The sequence below is a fragment of the Rhinolophus sinicus genome, chromosome 2 (assembly GCF_057876585.1).
Source record: "Rhinolophus sinicus isolate RSI-liver-muscle chromosome 2, RSI-T2T, whole genome shotgun sequence".
NCBI classification, from domain to species: Eukaryota; Metazoa; Chordata; class Mammalia; order Chiroptera; family Rhinolophidae; genus Rhinolophus; species Rhinolophus sinicus.
In genome coordinates this window covers 173,505,442-173,524,092 of record NC_142502.1, presented here as the reverse complement: position 1 = coordinate 173,524,092, position 18,651 = coordinate 173,505,442, and the positions used below count along the sequence as shown (strand labels likewise).

At 50.8% G+C, this 18,651-nt stretch overlaps 1 protein-coding gene across 4 annotated transcripts in view; it reads right to left on the bottom strand.

The window, feature by feature from the left end:
- OTOF (otoferlin) overlaps positions 1–18,651 on the bottom strand; it is an 88,888-nt gene that overhangs the window by 35,570 nt on the left and 34,667 nt on the right. For 2 of the 4 annotated variants that reach the window (XM_088796250.1, XM_019735385.3), the window contains exons 4-8: positions 17,033–17,132; positions 13,696–13,877; positions 2,691–2,764; positions 1,129–1,255; positions 600–654 (exon numbers count right to left, since the gene is read on the bottom strand). In XM_088796250.1, coding sequence (XP_088652376.1) covers positions 600–654; positions 1,129–1,255; positions 2,691–2,764; positions 13,696–13,877; positions 17,033–17,132 — 538 coding nt within the window. Of the gene's footprint in view, positions 1–599; positions 655–1,128; positions 1,256–2,690; positions 2,765–3,518; positions 3,661–9,390; positions 9,436–13,695; positions 13,878–17,032; positions 17,133–18,651 lie in introns of those variants that run through there. The other 2 variants (XM_074331805.2, XM_019735386.3) reach the window with 2 other exon arrangements.

Genomic DNA, 18,651 nt, shown 5'->3' with positions numbered 1-18,651 from the left:
ACAATCCTATAGCTGCAAATCTCTCCCTATCTCAGCCATTTTGTCTTCAATTTTAGAAACACACAAACAAACAAAAATTCAGAAAATATAGGGAAGTAAGAAGAAAAAACCACCCACACTCTCACCATTTATAGACAATCAGGATTGACATTACTTCTAGCATTAAAATAATACAAAACAATCATTTAAAAAAATACACCAAAAAATCTTTGTTCAGAGGCTCTTATTTTAACTGTTGGAATTTGTTTTTTTTTGTGTTTTTTTTTTCTGGGTTGGGAAGGATGGGTGCTCTTTGGTCTCTTCTTGTTTTTCTTAGGTTCTTGGTTTTTCTAGGTCCCCCTTACTTTATGATGTCCAGTGCTGGACAAAAAATCCTGGGAAGGCTTTGACCAGCAGAAGCAGAGTTCTCAAGCTCCACTTTGGGTTTGTACCTCTCTGCTGATGACACTTCTTTGAGAACTTATATTCAGCTTGTGGTACTCTGTGAACCCAGATACGCTCCTTCACAGAGTCTATACTGCACATCTGGCCAGAGCGCTTCCCCCTCCCCCCACTAGAGCAGAGTCTGAAAGGCATGAGGCGTCTAGTTGCCCACCTACCTGGTAATCCATGGGCCGTCCGGCACTTGGCTCCATCTTAATGTCTGGCTTGGACCTGAGGAGAAGAATGTATTGTCAGGCCTGGTGTCAGGGGATTGCTTGCAGGGGAGGAGGAGGGCATTGACAATGGTTAGACTTCGGAGAAGGGAGGAAGGACAGAATTGTGATCTTCAAACCCTCCAGGACTGCCAAATCGAATGGGGATTCATTGTTCTCAGAGGCCCAAGCAGAGAGGATTAACCAATGGCAGATGTAAAGAAAAACAGACATTAGATCAACAGGTTCAAATATGGACTGAGTAGCTCTGGGATTTCCCTGGGCCTGGAGGTGTTCAGCGACTTAGAAAGGGGCCTGCAACTGCTGTGCTCTCTGTTTGCAGGGAGAGAGGTGAGAAAAACATCCAGGAAAAGCCGAAAGGAACAGGGTTAAGAAGAAGCTGTCCATGGGCCCTGATTCTTCCCCACCCAAATTCCAGATATGGCAAGCTGTGTCCTGCCTGATGGGGTGGGGGAGATCGGTGTCCACTCACCGCTTGTTGGAGACATTGGTGGTGAGAGCTGTGACAGAGGCTAAAGACACAGAGTCGGGGTCCAGCCCCTCTGCAAGCCGGATGCCCAGGCGATCAAGGTCCTCCATCTCCAGCACGGCTGGTTCATCTGGGGAGGAAGAAACACTGACTAGGTGGGCTGGACAGCGGGAGAGCGACTGTGTTTACCCTTTTCTTTGACATCTAGGAAGCTAACAGTCAAATTCAATGTTAACCGGGTAGCATCTGCTAAGAATATTATGCCCTGTATATCCATAGTGTTTCCTACCTAATTTTGATTTATTTTTTATTTGAATTGATTTTAATTATATCTGGTCTTGCTTTTAAAATTTTAACTTAATGTAACTGTTTTATTGTACAGTTACTTACTTAAGCACTGAATATCCTTCATGGAAGAAGGTAAGAAATAAAGAATGCATACTTATGTACCTCTTGAAACAATAGCTACCATTTATTGAGTAGCTATTATGTGCCAGGCATGATGCTGGGCAGTTTATACAAATATCTCTAGTCATCAGAGCCACAACCTGCAAAGACAGGCACTATTCTTATGTCACAGACGGGGAAACTGAAACTTAAGAAGAAACATATCCATGTGAAATAGCTGGTGGAATTCAGAACCTAACACTGTACTGATGCATATTAATCCAGGAGATGAAGAAATAATGATTCTGAGAAGTCACTCAAAGATTGTGGTTTTGGGCCTCAGCCAATAGCTGTACCCTCTCCAATCTAAGAAAGAGAGGGGCACAGCTGGAATTGGCATGGGGACAAGAGGGAGGGACAGAGTTTCTAGGGCCACTGGCCATACAGTGGATACTGGGGAGGGCAGCTAGGAGCCCTGAGGGTGGGCATGTGATCAACTAGACCTGGGCCAGAAAGTTCCGTACATCTCCTTTGTCCACTCTGTTTCTCTCCTTTCTTCTTTCTGTCCTCTCTGACTCCTCCTAAACAACTGTCTCACCCCCTCCACAGCCCAGAGGGACCGTGCCACAGGCCACTCCAGACCCCCATGGCCCATACTGCACTCCACCACCCCCCTGGGCCTTCCCTGCAGCCCGGTGAGAGGGCCTGGGGAAAAGGCAGACAGTCAGTCCTGCTACTGGGCAAGTATTCTCACGACTCAGCTTTTCCCCCAGAAGTAAAGAATTGAGCAATTTTCGGTTTTGTTATTCCCTTTTCTAATTAAAAATCTCTGAGCTTCTCTATGGAGAAAACAGAAGGGGAGCAAAGAGGGCTGAAGGAGCCTTTCGTAAACAGGCCCGCTGGGCTGGGGGATCTGCTCTGCTCTAGACCAGCTGAAGTGCGGGTTCCACCGCAGCTCTCAGAACCGCCCCTTCTTAAGGACCATTGCCATGGCCCGGCTTCTCTGCCAGCCAATGGGAAGCCAAGCTCTTTTTATGTGGCTCCGCCATCCAATCGTAGGAGAGCCTGTTGGGGCGCTGCCGCTGGAGGGGTGGGGTTTGGTCACTGTCAGGTGCAGAGAGGTAGCCGGGAACACCTCAAGGGTGGGACTGGACGATGGGCAGGGGCAGCGTTCGTACCTTGTCTTTGGTGATCCTCCTTGTGGAACCGGTTCCTGCCGAGTTTCATGGCGGAAAACACACTCCTCCCGGCTCTGTGAGAGGGGCCGCCAGAATGAGCAGGTGGAGGGAGATGGACGCAAGGAGGAAGACACACAAACACAAAAGAGCAAAACCGGACAGAACACATAAGGGAAAGGGAGATCCAGACCCCAGCCCTTCAGCTACTGGTCCCGAGATAGCATGGGGGCCAAACTTCCCAAACGGGGACCCATGAGAGGGAATTAGGGCAGAGGAACCCCACCACTTTCTCCCTCCCCATGTCTTCCCATCACTGCGGGGCAGGCCGGGACCCCAGCGACCAGAGAAGGTGGCTTTCTGCTGGAAAGAACTGTTTGAACTGGAGCCCCTCAGGGACCTGGGCTGATCCCACATCCCACAGTCCAGCCTTAGAGCTCTAAGCTTTGCCAGTGCCCCCAAGCTCCTTCTCTCTGTCCCTGGCACCCCACCTCAGCTGGGTGAAAGGAAAGCCAGCCACCGGAGACAAAGCATCAGAACAGAGGGTCAGGAACAGGACTCAGAGGGGCAGAGGCCGAGGAACAGCTAGGAGATGTGGTTGAAACCAGCTGCTCAGTTTTCAGCCCTGGTGCGCAAAGCATGCCCTGGCTCTGCTAACCTCTCTGTGCCCTGGGATTCTCCTTGGTCCTCACTGAAAAGGACAGGACAGGCTCTTTCCCATCTATCTTTGATTCTGGCTTTAAAAAGGCCCCTTCTGCCTGTCCCCTCTTCCTGTAGAATCCCCCCTTCCACCAGCCCCCAGGAACATATGGCAGACTCCATAGTTCCTACCTCTTCTTCTGGCTTGGTGTGGCCTTGTGCCCTCAGGTGAAAGACCCTGCAGTCAGAGGGGCTGAGGGAAGGGGGTAGGGGTCTTCCCTGTCCCTTCAGTGATGTCCCGGCCGCCGAGCCTGTTATCCCTGGTGTCAGGAGGGACCAGGAGTAGGACCAGCAGGGGGTAAAGTGCAGTATTCCATTACCCCATTAATACTGCATTAGCTGGATACCTGACTCCCTCCACTTCCCATTGTCCCTCCTCCTAGGTGTGGCCCTGTCATCTTGTAGGCTCAGATGGGATGAGGTGCGGGCTCCAACCCTGAGCTCACCTATAGCAGAGCCCACCCGTCTTTGGATCATGAATTTCCCTGTGGAGGCTTGACTATGGTTCCCAAGACCTCCTGTTCTTGGGAAGTTGGGAGAAACCTTTCTGTCCTTGTACAGACGGCCCCTCCTCTTGGGATTGGGGGCCAATATCATCCCTCCAAGCCTGGCCCTATCCTATCCCCAGCCCTTTTCTTTACTCTTTATATGCCAGGCAAGACATGGAAGGGTGTGTCTGCATCCTAACGAGAGAGCAACCAGGAACCACCCTTTTCATGTGGCACCAGCTCACAGTTCAGGAAGCACTGGCATGTTCATGATTTCCCAAAAAGGCATGAGGTGGGTGAAAGGAGGCTGGGTGACACTGATCGGTCTGCACTCTGCAGCATCGTGTTGTCTGGGACGTAATTATGGGAGAAGGCGAAAGAAAGGTGCTCTAAAAAAGGAAAATGAATGCCTTTGGAATTATTTTTTAGACGTTTCTCCCTTCTAATAAGGGGCTATATCAGACATAAATATAAAATACCCAACAAGAGATTATATAACCTTTCTTGAGCAACTACTCTGGGCCAAAGGCTTTCCAGATATTTGCTCATTTCATTTTCATAGTAATCCTGGGAGAGACATATGCTTCTCCTCATTCAACTCATGAGAAGCCTAAGGCGCAGAGAGCTGGGATTCAAGCCCAAAGCTCCCGTCTCCGAGGCTAGCAATATTTCCACTGCCTCCTCGATGGCATTGTACTTCTCTGTGAGTATGAATCCCATCATCCACTTGGAACTTTGGCAAAAAGTCTCCAGGACCTGCACTGCTCGGTGTAGGCACAGGCCGTGGGCCTGCACAATTGGCAGAGGGTGATGTCATCTGTGAAGAGTCCCATGGACCGTGCCTGTGTTTAGGTAAGAGTCTCATTCAAAAATAATCTAAGTATCAACACATTTTTGGAAGAGACTGGTATAAATACTAATTTACCAGTGACATAACATTGAACAGATCAATGAACCCATTAGAAACAATTGTGTGAGGGGGAGAAAGGGACCATCCTGCCTGGTTTACACTGAACCATCCAGTGGTTTCCTTCCGGCCTTGTGGACTTAAAGATAGGGGTGCGGGCTGCACGCTGACCCCTGCAACAGGAAGCGTGTCTAGTGTGGGCCCTCAGACCACTTCCTGTCTCAGTGTTAGGATTCATTTCCTCCCAGCCTCACTGCTCTCCTGGATTACCTAGGACTTCGCTGGAGAGTCCCATGCTTGACTTTGTACAATCACTTCTTGGCCATTCCTGAGCTGTGCCAACCCTACTCCATGTGTGACGGTCATGATGGCATCACATACAGCCTGCTCCAGCCACACAGTTCTCCATCCCACCCCTGCCCCTGCCCTAATGCCACCCTGGGAAGTGCGCTGAGATGGTAGGTCAAAGTGATATGTCCGGCTGGAAGCAGGCCCTGCCACGAGAAGCAGGCTGCTCATCATACTGAAGGGGATCTGGCCCTGAAGCTTGAGGCCCAGAGGTAGCAGAGAATCCTGGCTTTCTGATGACGGTCCCGAGGACCCACCTAAGTACTGTGTTTTCCTGAAAATAAGACCTAGCCAGACAATCAGCTCTAATGCGTCTTTTGGAGCAAAAATTAATATAAGATCCGGTCTTATTTTACTATAACATAAGACTGGGTCTTTAATATATAATATGATATAATATGATATGATATAATATGATATGATACGATACGATATGATACAATATAATACAATACAATACAATACAGTACAATACAATACAATATAATACTGGGTCTTATTATTAATTTTTACTTCAAAACACGCATTACAGCCAATTGTCCAGCTAGGTCTTATTTTCAGGGAAATAAGGTAGAAAAGGGCCTGGGCTTCCCTTGGGCAGTTATAGCCCTTGAATTCAAAAGTCACTTTATTCCTTAAAACAAGCCTATTTGGAAGCAAAGATTGATAAATAAACTATACTTATCCAACCAGTCTCTACCATACCCTGAAGCAATACAAAGGAGAAACCCCTCTCCCCAGACCCTGTGTCATTTTAACCATCTCAAGTGGACAGGCTCACTGGGGTATGCCTGTGTGCCTGGGAATACCTTGCAGTGCTGACTTACCCCTTTGTGACGCATGCAGAATGTGTAGGGTGACTGTAACTTCCAGAATTCTTACTATAGGCTCTGTGCCTCTGTTTGCTTCTCCTAGACTTTGTCTTCAATTAATCTGAACTGTGGTCAGAAGATCATGATATCATCGGCTCTCACTGCCCTTTGTCATTTTCTGATCGATGCATATCAGAAATTCACTACAGAAAAAGCCTTTTCTGCACCAATTCCCGGAAAGCAGCATGCCTGCTTCTCTTGGCAAAGGGTAAAAGTTATTTTTGAAATAAATGTTAACTTAATCAGGGAAATTTGAACATTATCCACATGCATTCAAGACTTAGATTTTTTTTTTAAATGTAATTCGTTGATTGGGTTACTGGTGTGCTGGTTTGTCTTTTTGTTATTCTTGTTTTGCTTTTTTTTTTTTTTTTAAATAAAAAAAAAAGTTGGTCTAGTTGGATTCTCCAACTACTAAAGATATAATGTGGTGAGAAACAGACGAAGAAAACAAGCTAATAATCAGCTCATTGAAAAACTACTTTGCAACCAAGTGGCTCCTTATTCATGGCTGCAAGAAAACAGGAGAAGGGCCAGGGGAAATGGGCCTCCAGGAGCCTCTGAGGATTTATGGTCACATTTGGGCTTCCCCACGCCTGCACTCATCAAAGTCAAAACGCTATGCATCTACAGTTTAGACTGCGATTTCTCTCTAGAGAAAAGATTTTAAGCTAGTTCATTCACTGTCAACTCTTTTTGCATTTATGAATCTGATGGTTTCTGGGAACACTGGCCAAACTAAATGTAGTGAGCTGGATCTCACTAGTTTGGTCTCTGTATTCTTCTGGAGTTTATGACTTAGAGGGGTGTGACTGAAAATGAATAGCTGGCCATGGCTGCCCAGGGCGTCTGCTCTATGACTGCCTTCAATGGAACTGTCTGGGCTCATGATTAGCTCAGACCTCAGATTATGAGGAGAATCAAACTTCTGCCTAATAGAAACAGAGTCTGGGGATCTTCTCTGCATTGTTTAATTTTCAAAACTTGGGGAAATGTTCTCCAAGTGCTCCTTGATGGGTTTTTCTCTTATTTTCCATGCCCCAATTATAGGTAATTTAATAATTATAGCCTTTACAGTCATCTTTCAATGTGTGTTGAATTTCAGTTAGCTTCTAATATCTTCCCATATCTGGGCAGGACAGGGTAACACTTCACACAAGAGCCTGTCTCCAAATTAGCTTGTTTGCACATGTGCCCTTGCCATCCCAGCAGGCTGGGGGTGGTGGGGAGGCCTTGTGTACTTATCCCCTCGTTTGCCAGGGTAGTTGGCTCCTCAACTCTCCCCAGTGGCCCAACCTCTTCCAAGACTCAAGCAAACAACATCATGGAAACAGATTTCCCATCTACCCAAAGCAGCCGATCCCAGAACCTAACGTATGCACGGGAGCAAGCGTTCCTTCATGGCTCTATTCTTACATTTTTCTATTGCAACTTAACACGTATTTCCACTTATTCCTCATCCGAGGAGAAAGAAACTAACCAGCTTTGCTGCACAATAACCTTTCAGAGATTTAAAACCAATTCCCACACTTTTTCTTCTCCAGGCTAAAGAGTTTTGACTGGTTTAATCTCCTCTCAAAAATCTCATTTTCAATTGTCCTAATGCTCTACACATTAAAATTAGAATAATAAGTGCCAGTTTACTGTACTTCATATGTTAGTTGGAGATTGCAAGAGATTAGGATGGAGTAGTGCTAGGGAACCAACATTTACTGTGGACCTACTGCGTGCTCACACTGTGAGACACCTCTTAGTCCAGTTGGGGCCCGGCAAGACATCAGGCCTGTCTCAATCCCAGGGGGTCTGGCCTGGGACACACTGGGGAGCTGGAAGTCAAGAAGGGTCTTAGAGACCATCACAGCTTTCAGACAGGGAGCTTGGGTGATGGACAGGTCGTTTGTGTCTCATACAGGACTTTTACAATTAAGTGTCCATGCATAAGCCCAACCCTTTGAACCCTCTCCCTAAGAGGAACCCCCAGCTCAGTATGTGCCATCATCTCACACACACCCTTGGATTTGGTTCACTGGCTCCCTGTCCAAGCCTGGCACATGCTACACCTGAGGCTTCCTCCTTGGCTCGGACCCTGGCAAATTCCTGACCCTTTGGGTCTCTGGGCCTGAGATCTCCACACACAGTGCTGTTGCCTCCTTGTCAAGCTTTTACTTGTGTGTAACATGTGAGAGTTGGAACTTGATATGCTTTTGTGAAAACAAGTCCCTGGGGTTTTTAATGCAAGAAGACACCCCAAGCCCACACCAGTGCTGACCACTTCAGACCCTTTTAAACACAACCCTGCTGTCCCCATAATATCCTCACGTCAACTAATTTTTAACTAATCGGGATTACAGTTTTGGGCAAATCTCTTAACATCTTGGGGCCTCAGTTTCCCTACCTGGAAAACAAAGACCACATTCCTGGCTTTTCAGCTCTCACTGGTGTGTTTGGAGAATTAAGTTAAATTTAGAGTACAGTCAAACTACCTGGGTCGAATGTAGACTCTGGTCATAAGTTAAATCCCTGTGTTTTCGTCCCAACTGTGCCCCTGTTCTGGAGCAAGTTGCTTTCCTTGTCTGGGACTCAGATTTTGTCATCCGTAAGAAAGTATGTTGGACGAGAGGTCCCCTTCAGCGTGGTCAGCCCTGACTACCAGTGCCCTGTGAATTCCCTGTGACGCTAGAGCATCCTTGAGATGACAAGGGTTTCTGACGTGAGACCCACATCAACCCCTGGGAACTTCAGCCTTTCGTACCCCCTTGTGGCCACTCCTCTCATCTGAAGTCTCTTCTTCTTCTCCCCTCCCAGACAGCGCCTGTTCTCTCCCTCCCCCAGGAAGCCTTTGGGGGAATGGAGATGGTGAGGACTGCCAGAAAGTGGTCCCCTCTCCTGAGCTTTCTGGGGCTTCCTGCTCCAGCTACACCCCTTTGGCCACTTGGTGCCCAGAGTTTGTCCTCCTTGGGCCTCCATGGCTGCATGTCCATCTTCCCAGCCCTGCCTTGACTCTGTGGGGAGAGGCAGTCATTGGCTTCTTGGGCCTCCCCAACTCCTTTGACTTTATCACACCTTCCCTCACAGGGACCCCAAAGGGCCTGATGCAAAAGGGTGGGGAGCTGAACAGGGAAGTGGAGGAGGAATCAAGACGCTGAAAGGAGGGAAGAAGCAGTGGAAACGAGAAGGCCTGGCCACCTGCCCGCTCCCACCCTAACACCTCCCTGTCCCTCACCCCCAGGGCCAGATGGAGAGACCTCCCAGCCTCTGCCATCCCCTGGTGCTGGCTTCAGCAGGACAGCCCACACCTAAGCCCTCTGAGATGGGCCGTCCCAACATCCGCACCCTGTGGTGTGGACGCCTTGAGCCCCACGGGCTCTGCCCTGGCCTGGGACACCTACTTGTGCTCGTCATCTCTGCCTCCCTTGGTCTTCTCTCTGCCTTTGCTGAGTAGGGAGAAGAAATGAGGAGACAAGGGGACGTGTGTGAGAGGTTGTGGAACAGAGACACTTGCAGACTTAGCCCCTGGCCCTGCTGACCCCCCGCTCCCAGGGATCCCTCATCCCACTGCCTCTCACTTCAGCATGTCTAAGCCTGCAGGACGGGGACCCAATAGGCCTGGGAGAGTGACGTGGGGTTATGGTCCGATTCTTGGGGGAGGCTCACAGGAGTGGGGCTGAATGGCCACTGGCTCAACCCCAAGCCCAGGAGAACCGAGAGCCCTGCTGAGAGAGTAGGTCTCAGGGTGTCAGTTAATCTCCTCCATACCCAGGCCAGGGTCTGCTGATTTCCAAATGTGGGTTACAGGTGCCTCAAGGAATACAAGGTTAGATGAACTGGCCATTGTCCAGGCTGGGCTACCGTCCTCCGCCCCACGTTCTTCCATGACCCCCTCCAATGGAGTGGGGACTTTCCAGGCTCTCAGGGCCTCTGAGAAGCAAGGTGGGCCAGGGAGGTTCTGGGTGTCCCAAACTAACTGAGCTACTTCTCCAGGGCTTAGAGCAGGGTAAGATCGGTGCTCCTCTCCCTCTTCAGGGAGGCTTTCAGAAAACCCTTCTAGAATATTCTCTCAGTGTTTCCCGCTACTGTGGCAATGAGGATGAAGAAAATAAAGCAAATAACAATCAGCAATTTTTCTCTCTCCTCACGCTCTGTCCTGGCACAGACCTTGCCCAGGTAGACATGACTCCATGTTCCAACACCTCAGGACATAAAGGCCTAGAAAGAAGACAGCCGAAGTCCCGCTTTGGTCAATTATCCTTTCTGTTAGGCAAGCTGGCCGATTTGTAATTCTTTTCTAACAAGTTAACTTTAGTCAGGTCTCTGGCTGACGAAATTGGCAGAGACCGCTGAGCAGAGAACGGAGAAGGGGAGATTGTTTCAGCAGCCCTGCTCTGGCCCAGGGTCTGGCTGGTCCTGGGGCTGGTGAGGCATGGACCCCCATTGGGACCCACGGAGAGCTGTGTGGGGCTTGCTCCAATGGAGCAGGAACTCCAACGAGCTTTTGAGAATGGGGGCCAATTGAGAGATCTACTGGCCCCAGCCTCACATTAGGCTAAGCAAGGCTGTCTTCTTCTGAATCACTGGTCCAGGTTTTGAGGGAAGTTTGTTGGTTTGTTTATAATTTTTAAAGGACTCTGTGACTCTGACAAGTTTGAAAATCCTTGCAGTAGAGGAACCGGAAGGGGAAGTGTATCACCTGGCAGTGGGCAAGGGTGAGGCAGGAAGGTGGGATTTGGGTAGATGAAGGATAAAATGTGATTCCTTTCCCCTTTCCTTTTGGGTTTTGCTCTGAAATCGCAGGCGGGCCCAGTGGGGGCTTCTCAAGCACACAGCAAGCTAGGGCACAGCATATATCCACACCCTGGGTACACAGCACACACTGCCTCTGCCCCCTTCTTACACACTCCAAGCTTCTGTACCAACAAAGGGGCTACACACGGGCCTAAACTCGGGGGGTAGAAATGGAGATGGGAAAAGGACTCTCTGTGAAAAAATAATACTCTCACGGTCTTACTACAACCACTATCGTGACTACAACTAGTAATAATAACTGCAGGCTCCTGTGCTGAGAACCCTAACACGCCTTGACACCTTGCACCCATCCAGCTCATGGGGTGCGTATTACCCTATTTTCCAAACGAGAGAGCCAAGGCTCGCCTGCCCTGCCCTCAGTCACTCAGCTGAAAGCAGTGGGGTGGGGATTTGATCTCGCAGCGGTCCTTGTTGCTAGGGGACCTGTCCGTGAAGGCCTGGATGGGCCTGACCTCCCTCCTGGAGTCCACATTGTGTTTTCAGTGTCCCAGTCTGGCAAGTTCTATACCTCAGGCAGTGCTCCCTCTGTCTCTCGGCCTTGGTTTCACTCCACCTCTTCCTCAAGCTCCCATCCCCATGACGCCATGTGCACCGTTAAACGCAGCCACTGGGCAGAGGATCAATATGGCGGCCCCTGGGGAACTCTAGGGTTTGCTGGGACCCAAATTCTTCATGGCGCCAGGCCTCACTTGGGCACTCAGCCCAGGGGAAGGGGTAGAGGACACCCCAACCTCAGGTGAAGTGGCTGGGTTTGGGAGGAGTCTACTGAGTACCGCTTTACCCCAAATCCCAGCATGGCCCTGACCCTGGCCCCTCTGGGCTGCTTGGGAGCTGCTGTACCTCTGGAGCTCACCCTGGTGAAGGGTGGAGGGGGCATGAAGGGGGCATGGGAAGTGGGGGTGAGGCTGCGTGTGCTGACCCTGTACACACACGTCTGTGCACATCCCAGGGCACACACCCCATGCACATGTCTGTCAGAGCCCCCGGCCATGCACACACGGTCCACTGCTCTCGGGCCCCAGGCAAAGGAGGGAGGTACCTGGCTTCCATGGGTTTTCACTGGAGTGGAAGAATGAGAAAAGTGTCCCCTACCAGTCCCCCAAGATGAGAGGAGCCCAGCAGGAACCCCTATATTCCCAGGGACACCAAGAAGGGGAGGTAGGCAGAGGGAGGAGGGACCATGGAAGGCAGGAGGGCCGGGCAGGTGGAGAAAATCAGAAGGAGAGTCTGAGAATACAGTCCCGAGTCTCTAGAGTACAGCTGCAAGATGAACTCTTTGTCCTTTCTAAAACGTGGCTCCTAGAGCCACATGGGCAGCAGAGCCCAGAAACCAACCGTGTGTGCAGCTCCTCAGCCTCACGTTCATGCAGAGGGAGAATGTATTTGTATATGCATGTGCGTGCGTGCAAACACATGAGCACTTGTGTATGTATATGCATGTGTGTGCTGAGTCTCCATTTGGAGACTGAGGCAGATGAATACTGCCTGACCCTTTGTATTGTCCAGGTACCAAGCACCTGTTTGTCTCCAGCCCTTAGAAGGGGCAACACTCGGCATCCCAGTTTCAGCCTGTGCCATCATCATCCCTTTGGCTCTCCCAACAACAGGGTAGGGGTTCTCATTGTTTTGAGCCCCATTTTACAGGTTAGGAGAGATGGTAAAGAGAGTATGTCACAGGCTGGCAAGAGGCAGAGCTGGAACTCAGACCTGGGTCTCCTGAGGCCAAATGCCATGCTCTTTCCACCCCACCTAGCCTGAAGTGTAAGGACAGCAGGCTCTAAGCTGGCCTGGGGGATGCCGCCCCACCCCATAGCTGCCTGAAGTCAAAGGTCCAGCTGCATTTGCCACGGGCGTGGATCCTTTGACCTTATTACTATTACTCCCAGCAGGCTCCCAGGGTCTCTTAAGCTTGTATCTGTGTGTGTGTGTGTGTGTATCTGTTGTTGTTGTGTTGTGTGTGTGTGGGGGGGGGGGAGTGGTTCAAGTGCAAAAATGGAAAACATATTTGTCCAATAAAAGTATCAACTTTAATTCCACTAATTTAGAATCTGTGCTTTTTTTTTGGGACTAGAGACTGAATAAATTTTACTGGGAAAAGAAAGGGTGGAAGGTGATCAGAGAGAGATGATTGCAGTGGGAGGGGAGCATCTCGTTCTCTCAAAACCCACCCCATTCCTAGATGTACCTTCGATTTACCTGCGTTTTACACACTATCCCCAGTGACTTAGGAACCTATAGACAATGTTTTGCTAGCCCAGATTCTGTCTCTCTCGGCTCAAAGAGTAATACAATTGTGTTTCCTTTTTTGTAAAACTAGTGTATTTGGAAAGCATAGGCTTGGACACAACTTCCTGTCATCTGTGTGGCAGGACACTTGCAGGTGTGAATCCTGGACACAGAAGGTGCCAGGATGTGTTCTCAACAGAAGGGAGGCTGGGTCCTGACTAGGATCTCTGACTTCACTCTGGCAGGAAGAGGCTGCCCTCACTTGGGCCAGGGCACAGGCCAGGCTGCCGGGGGCTGGTCTGGCATTGCTGGGTCTTGGACCAGACAGATCAGGGCCTCCCTCTGTCTGCTCCTCCCTCTGAGGAAGAAAGAGGTTAGCCTCTTCCCCTCATGTTAGAGGTCAACCTCCTGGAACTTGCCTCCCTCGGGATCGGGGGAGGCCTGGACCCTCAGCCTGATCCCAGCCACCCTGCTACCCGCCCCTGCCCCCAGTGTGTCTGGAGTGGGGGGCCGGGTGGAGACTGCTGCAGAAACACCTTTCTGCCTCTTGTATGTCTCTCCAGCAACTCAGTCCTACTCTGAACCCAGTCAGGCCTCTCTAGGGACCTAGAGAGGGACCAGGCATCCACCCTGTGACTTTGGGGGCAGAGGGTCCAGCCTATTACCTCCGGAAGCTCTTCTCTCCTGGTGGCCGGGAGTTGGGGCGGGAGCTGGGGAGCAGCCCATCTGTCTCCTGGCTGTCCTTCTCTTCCTCTTGAAGGGACTCATCCCCCAGGAAGTCGCCATCATCCCAGGAGCCCACTGTGCCGTCTGTAGTCTGATACCGGACCTCCATGCACAGGCTGGTCTGCAGGGAGAGAGGCAGGTGGTGAGCAGCTGGGCCAGCAGCAGCAACCCCAATCCCACATACTCCGCTGCTTTGTGATGATCGCGAAGTGCTTTCCCACCCTTAACTCATTGGAGGAAGGCAAGCTGGGTATTACCCTTCCCCACTCTCCCATTTTGCAGGTGAGAAAATAGAGGTTCAGAAAGAATATGCACAGACTCATTCAACTTAATGGGCTCCTGCTCTTGGCTCTATTCCTCCCTGGTGCCCAAGGAGGGGGGCCCGCCCTGGACAGCTGAGCTTGGACTAGGGTGGACTCTCTGAGTCTACTGCATACATAATCAAGACCATCATTCTGTGCCCCAGTGAGCAGGTCACCCCTCGTCCTCAGAACCAGGGCTGCCGGCAGGCATGAGGGGTAGCCTGCCTGAAATCTGCTGACCTCCCCTCACTCTTGATGCTCGCTGGAGACGTGACGATGTGAGCCAAGTGTGCCGTCCAGAAGAGGGGCCCAGGCCCTGGACACCCTCCACAGGTATAGGGTCGTCACTTCCTCCTGCTCATCTGACACCTACCCTCCTAGCCTGGAAAGGATGCGACTTGAGGGTGCCACAGGATTTTCTCTGGGGAAAAGTGGAGCCCCAAACCTGGGCCCAGGCTGTGCACTTAAGAATCCTGATTGGGCGTCTTGCTCTGGGTCCTTGGGCCACTTACCTCCTTTCAGTTCTCATTTCTCCCCAGTGCACAGGAAAAACTCATTCTAGTCACCTTCTCAACCCGCATGGGTGCTGGGAGGGCACCCAGTCACACTTGCCCTTCCTCCTCGGTCTGGGGGTGACTTGCTCCTGAGACCACACAGGCACCCTTCACTCAGTGGGTGAACCTCTGAATTGCCTAGCCTCAGATTTCCCAAGGGGAGGAAAAGGTACACACATTTTCCGAATCTTTACTGTGCTAAACATCATTCTAACATGCCTTAATGTAAGCTCGTTTGATCTTCTCAACACTTCAACCTACCCTACCTAAATTATCAGAGAGGTTAAGTTACTTGCTCAAAGTTACACAGCTAGGGAATGCTGGAGCTGGGAGTTGAGCCCAGGCCAGCTGACTCCAAGTTCCATGTCATTCCCACTGAACTAATGTGGCCCTTTTGCTGCGACCAAGTATGTCGTGGTGGGAAATGGTGGCCTCGAATTGGAAGCCCTGGGTCCCAGTGCTGGTTCTGCTGTTGACCAGCTGTCTGACCTTGACCAAATCCATTCTCCATCCAGGACATCAGGGTTCCCATCCACAAAATAGGCAGCAGGTGGGCTAGAGGATCTGTAAGTCCTTTCCTCAACTGAATTCCTAAGCCTGATTCTAAAAGTACAGGGCATGGGCTAGCTGGCTGGTTCTTCATCCCTGTCCACCTCCCCAGATCTCTCTCATTGCACTTCCCACACTCTATTTTCTTCCTCCATGGATCTACGTTCTCTTCCATGTCCTCTGTTCCCACAGGTGCATAGTCTTTTCTGCATCCCCTTTCCCCTCACTGGAGTGACTGAGACCCCAGCACCCAGACTTCAAGAAGCACCCCCCTGCCTGCACCCACCCATGGAGAGAATGATCTGGCTGGGGCCAAACTGAGAAGTCCCAAATGTCTCCTTGTTCTCAGCAAGGAAGTATCTTGAGACACCAAGGCACCATGGGAACTTCTGCCCTGCCCTTGACACTCCTCACAGAGGGCTCCTTCCATTCTGACTCCCTATGGCTGCCGTCCTGCCTTCTAAGATGGTTCTGCTGGCCACTATATAGGGCCCGGGGAGGGGAACTATGTGTGGTTGTGGGGACAGAACCCCAGAAAGCAGTTTCCAGGCTCTCGGCCTCACATAGACAGGTGCTGGCTCGGGTAGTAAATGGCCATCAACTGTGATTGAATGGCCATCAGCTGTGGCTAGTTGGCCGTCAGCTGTAACCAGTGAGCTATTGGCCACTAATATAACTGCTGTGGCTGTGCTAGAAGAGAGGAAGAATGGGGGCTAGCAAGAGGATGGCGGCTGGGCTGGCAAGCGTGGATGGTGGTTTGCGGACAGTGTGGCTCCTGCTTCCTGTGTCTCCAACCCAGCCGCCAGTGAGAATATAGTGGTATGACTCCCCTACTGATGGCTCCGTGGGTGTTCCTTTTTGGCCTCACCATGTCCTGCGTTCTTATGTGGGGAGCGGGAGCAGAGACCCCACAGGCCGCCCTACATGACGAATGGCGCAGCGAGCAGGGTCTCCCGCACGACAGTGGTGTAGTCATATTTTATACCCGGGTAAACTGAGGTCAGCAAACAACAGCTAACAATACTATTTTACATATTTATTTAGCACTTACTATGTACTTAACTGTTCTAAGCACTTCCTGTGTATTCTTTTAATCCTGTGAAGTAGATACCATAATTTTGCTCACTTTGCTGATGACATGTAACCTGCCCAAGTCACATAGCTAGTGAGTGGCCTAACTAAGGTTCGTACCCAGAAGCCATGTTTGTCACCACTGTGCCAAACTGCCCGTGAGTGGGCATGAATGAGCTCCAGGGGACGAATGCATCGGAGCAGAGCCTGGGGTCTGGGCAACCTGATTGGTTTATCGCTTTCCTTTGTTAGAACACGTTTTAAGTGCCTGCTGACTGTGCATCATTGGTGCATGTGTGCTCATGTTGGAAGTGCTGGGATGGGATGGGACAAATGGAACAGAAAGTGAGATCTCTGCCCTTACAGAAGGCTGGTTTTAGAGAGGAGCCAGGACAGGTGTGCAGAGTGAAGACCATGGCCTGGAGTGGCCAGCAGGCTCAGCCTGGCCTTCGGACGACCAGAGAGACCTCTTTAGTGACCCCGAGCTGGGTCTGTATGGAAGGATGCCTCGGTGGAGAAGAGAGAGCATCCCCAGTTGCCCTTCTGGTGCACTCTCACTGCAGGAAGGACTGTGATGTCCGCTTTGGGACAGCAGACCTGCCATGCCCCAAGGGCTCCGGCCACAGCCACCAGCAGAGGAGCTCTGGCAGGGTCTGACCTGAGTCTCCTCCTCCTGCCTCACCTCTCCAACCATGAGGACCACTGCTCTGGCCACAGTATGTGTAGGGGGAGGGAGGTGAAGCAGCCCCCCAGGCGACCTCACAACGGGCGAGTTCAGGGACTCTCTGGGACGCACCCACCTTGATGATGGCATTGTTGTCATCGATCAGTGTGTCGGTCACCTCCACGTGGTTCTCCTCCACCACCTTCTGCAGCACCATGCGGAAGGTCCCAATGAGCCTGTGAACAGCAGGGGACATGGTGGTTTCAGGTGAAGAGGCCAGAGTGAGCAGCTGACCTCCCAAGAGGCTGTGAGAGGCTGGGAAGGAGAGAAGGAGGACTTGCTCGGGTTCTGGGCTGGGGTTGGAGAAGGTGGCCCCAGAGCCAGGGTAGCATGTCCAAGAGGGTACATGACCCTAACAGCTGTGTGTGGTTGTCTGTGTGAGACGCATTTCCCTGGGTGAGCCGGAGGGCAGTGAGCACTGGGGTGGGGGGTCGGGAAGTTCACAGACTGCGAGACAGGGAATGATGGTGGAGCCTTTTGTTCCTCAGATGTGTGGAATTGAGGTTCAGCTGAGCCCCTGCAGAGAAGCTTCCTGATGTTCAGCACAGAGGCTGTTGGGAAGGACCAGAAGCTCCTGGACACACAAGCAGCTCCTCCCCCGTCCGCCTCCCTAACCATGACCAAGGTGTCTACCTCCACTGACAGCACTGGCTCATTCATCCACTCTGCTCAAAGGTGAGGACCTATCTGACCACACGATTCCCATATTCCCAGCTGCGTCACAGGGGAGAGAGGCAGTGCAGTGCCGTGAAGAAGTCTTGGAACCAGAGAGACTGTGATCTACCTCAGCTCTGACACTTACCAGCAAGTTACCTGCTTCCTGGGCAATTCACTTAGGCTCTCTCAGTCCCAGCTCTCTCCTTAGATGTGCTAAGAATCCCTACTTGACAGATTTGTTTACAGGACTAACTGAGACCCTCTGTGCCAAGTTCTTATTAGAATGCCTAGCACACAGTCAGCACCCTAAGCAGTCCAGTTGTTATTGAGGGCGTACCCTATATTGTAAGCCTCTCCAGGGCAGAGATTTTCCTATTTCCAACCTCTATTTGATAATTCCAGTACACAGAAGATCTCAGTATCTGCTGGCTGAATTAATGAACAACAGTGGGTACCCAAAAAATGCTGACTGAGTTGACTTGAACCCCATTCCACCCTATGGTTTGAAGGTTGTTGCTCTGGGAAAGAACAGGAACTCAGAGAGATGTTTTCACATGGTGATGCATGTGGGTTAGATTAAAACATATACACCATTTCTGGCTGAAGGGACAAGAGCTGAGGGGGTATCCACAGTGTGTGAGAGCTGGAGAGGACTCGGGGTCCTCTGCTGCTGTCCTAGATTTATAGAGGAGGAAGATGAGGCTGAGAAAACAGGAAGGGACCCACAGCTCATTAATGGCAAGTCGGGGTGAGGTATCAGGTGAATTCTGACTTGAACAGACATGTTTGACCTCAGACCATCCAGAGGCCCATGAAGGATGAACACTGTTTTGTTTTGTTTTTTAAAAAGCCTCACATGTACGTAAGGGGAGGAAGTGGTGGGAGCAGCCACGTCAGATGAATATGCAATGTTGACCTCTGGAGCTCAGAGCCCCACCTGCCAGCTCGCCTCCCTCCCTGTGCGTATAATTGTTCATACCATTCCTCCATCCTACTGCCTGACTAGGCTTCTAGACACTTCTTAGAGTTACCCCCTCA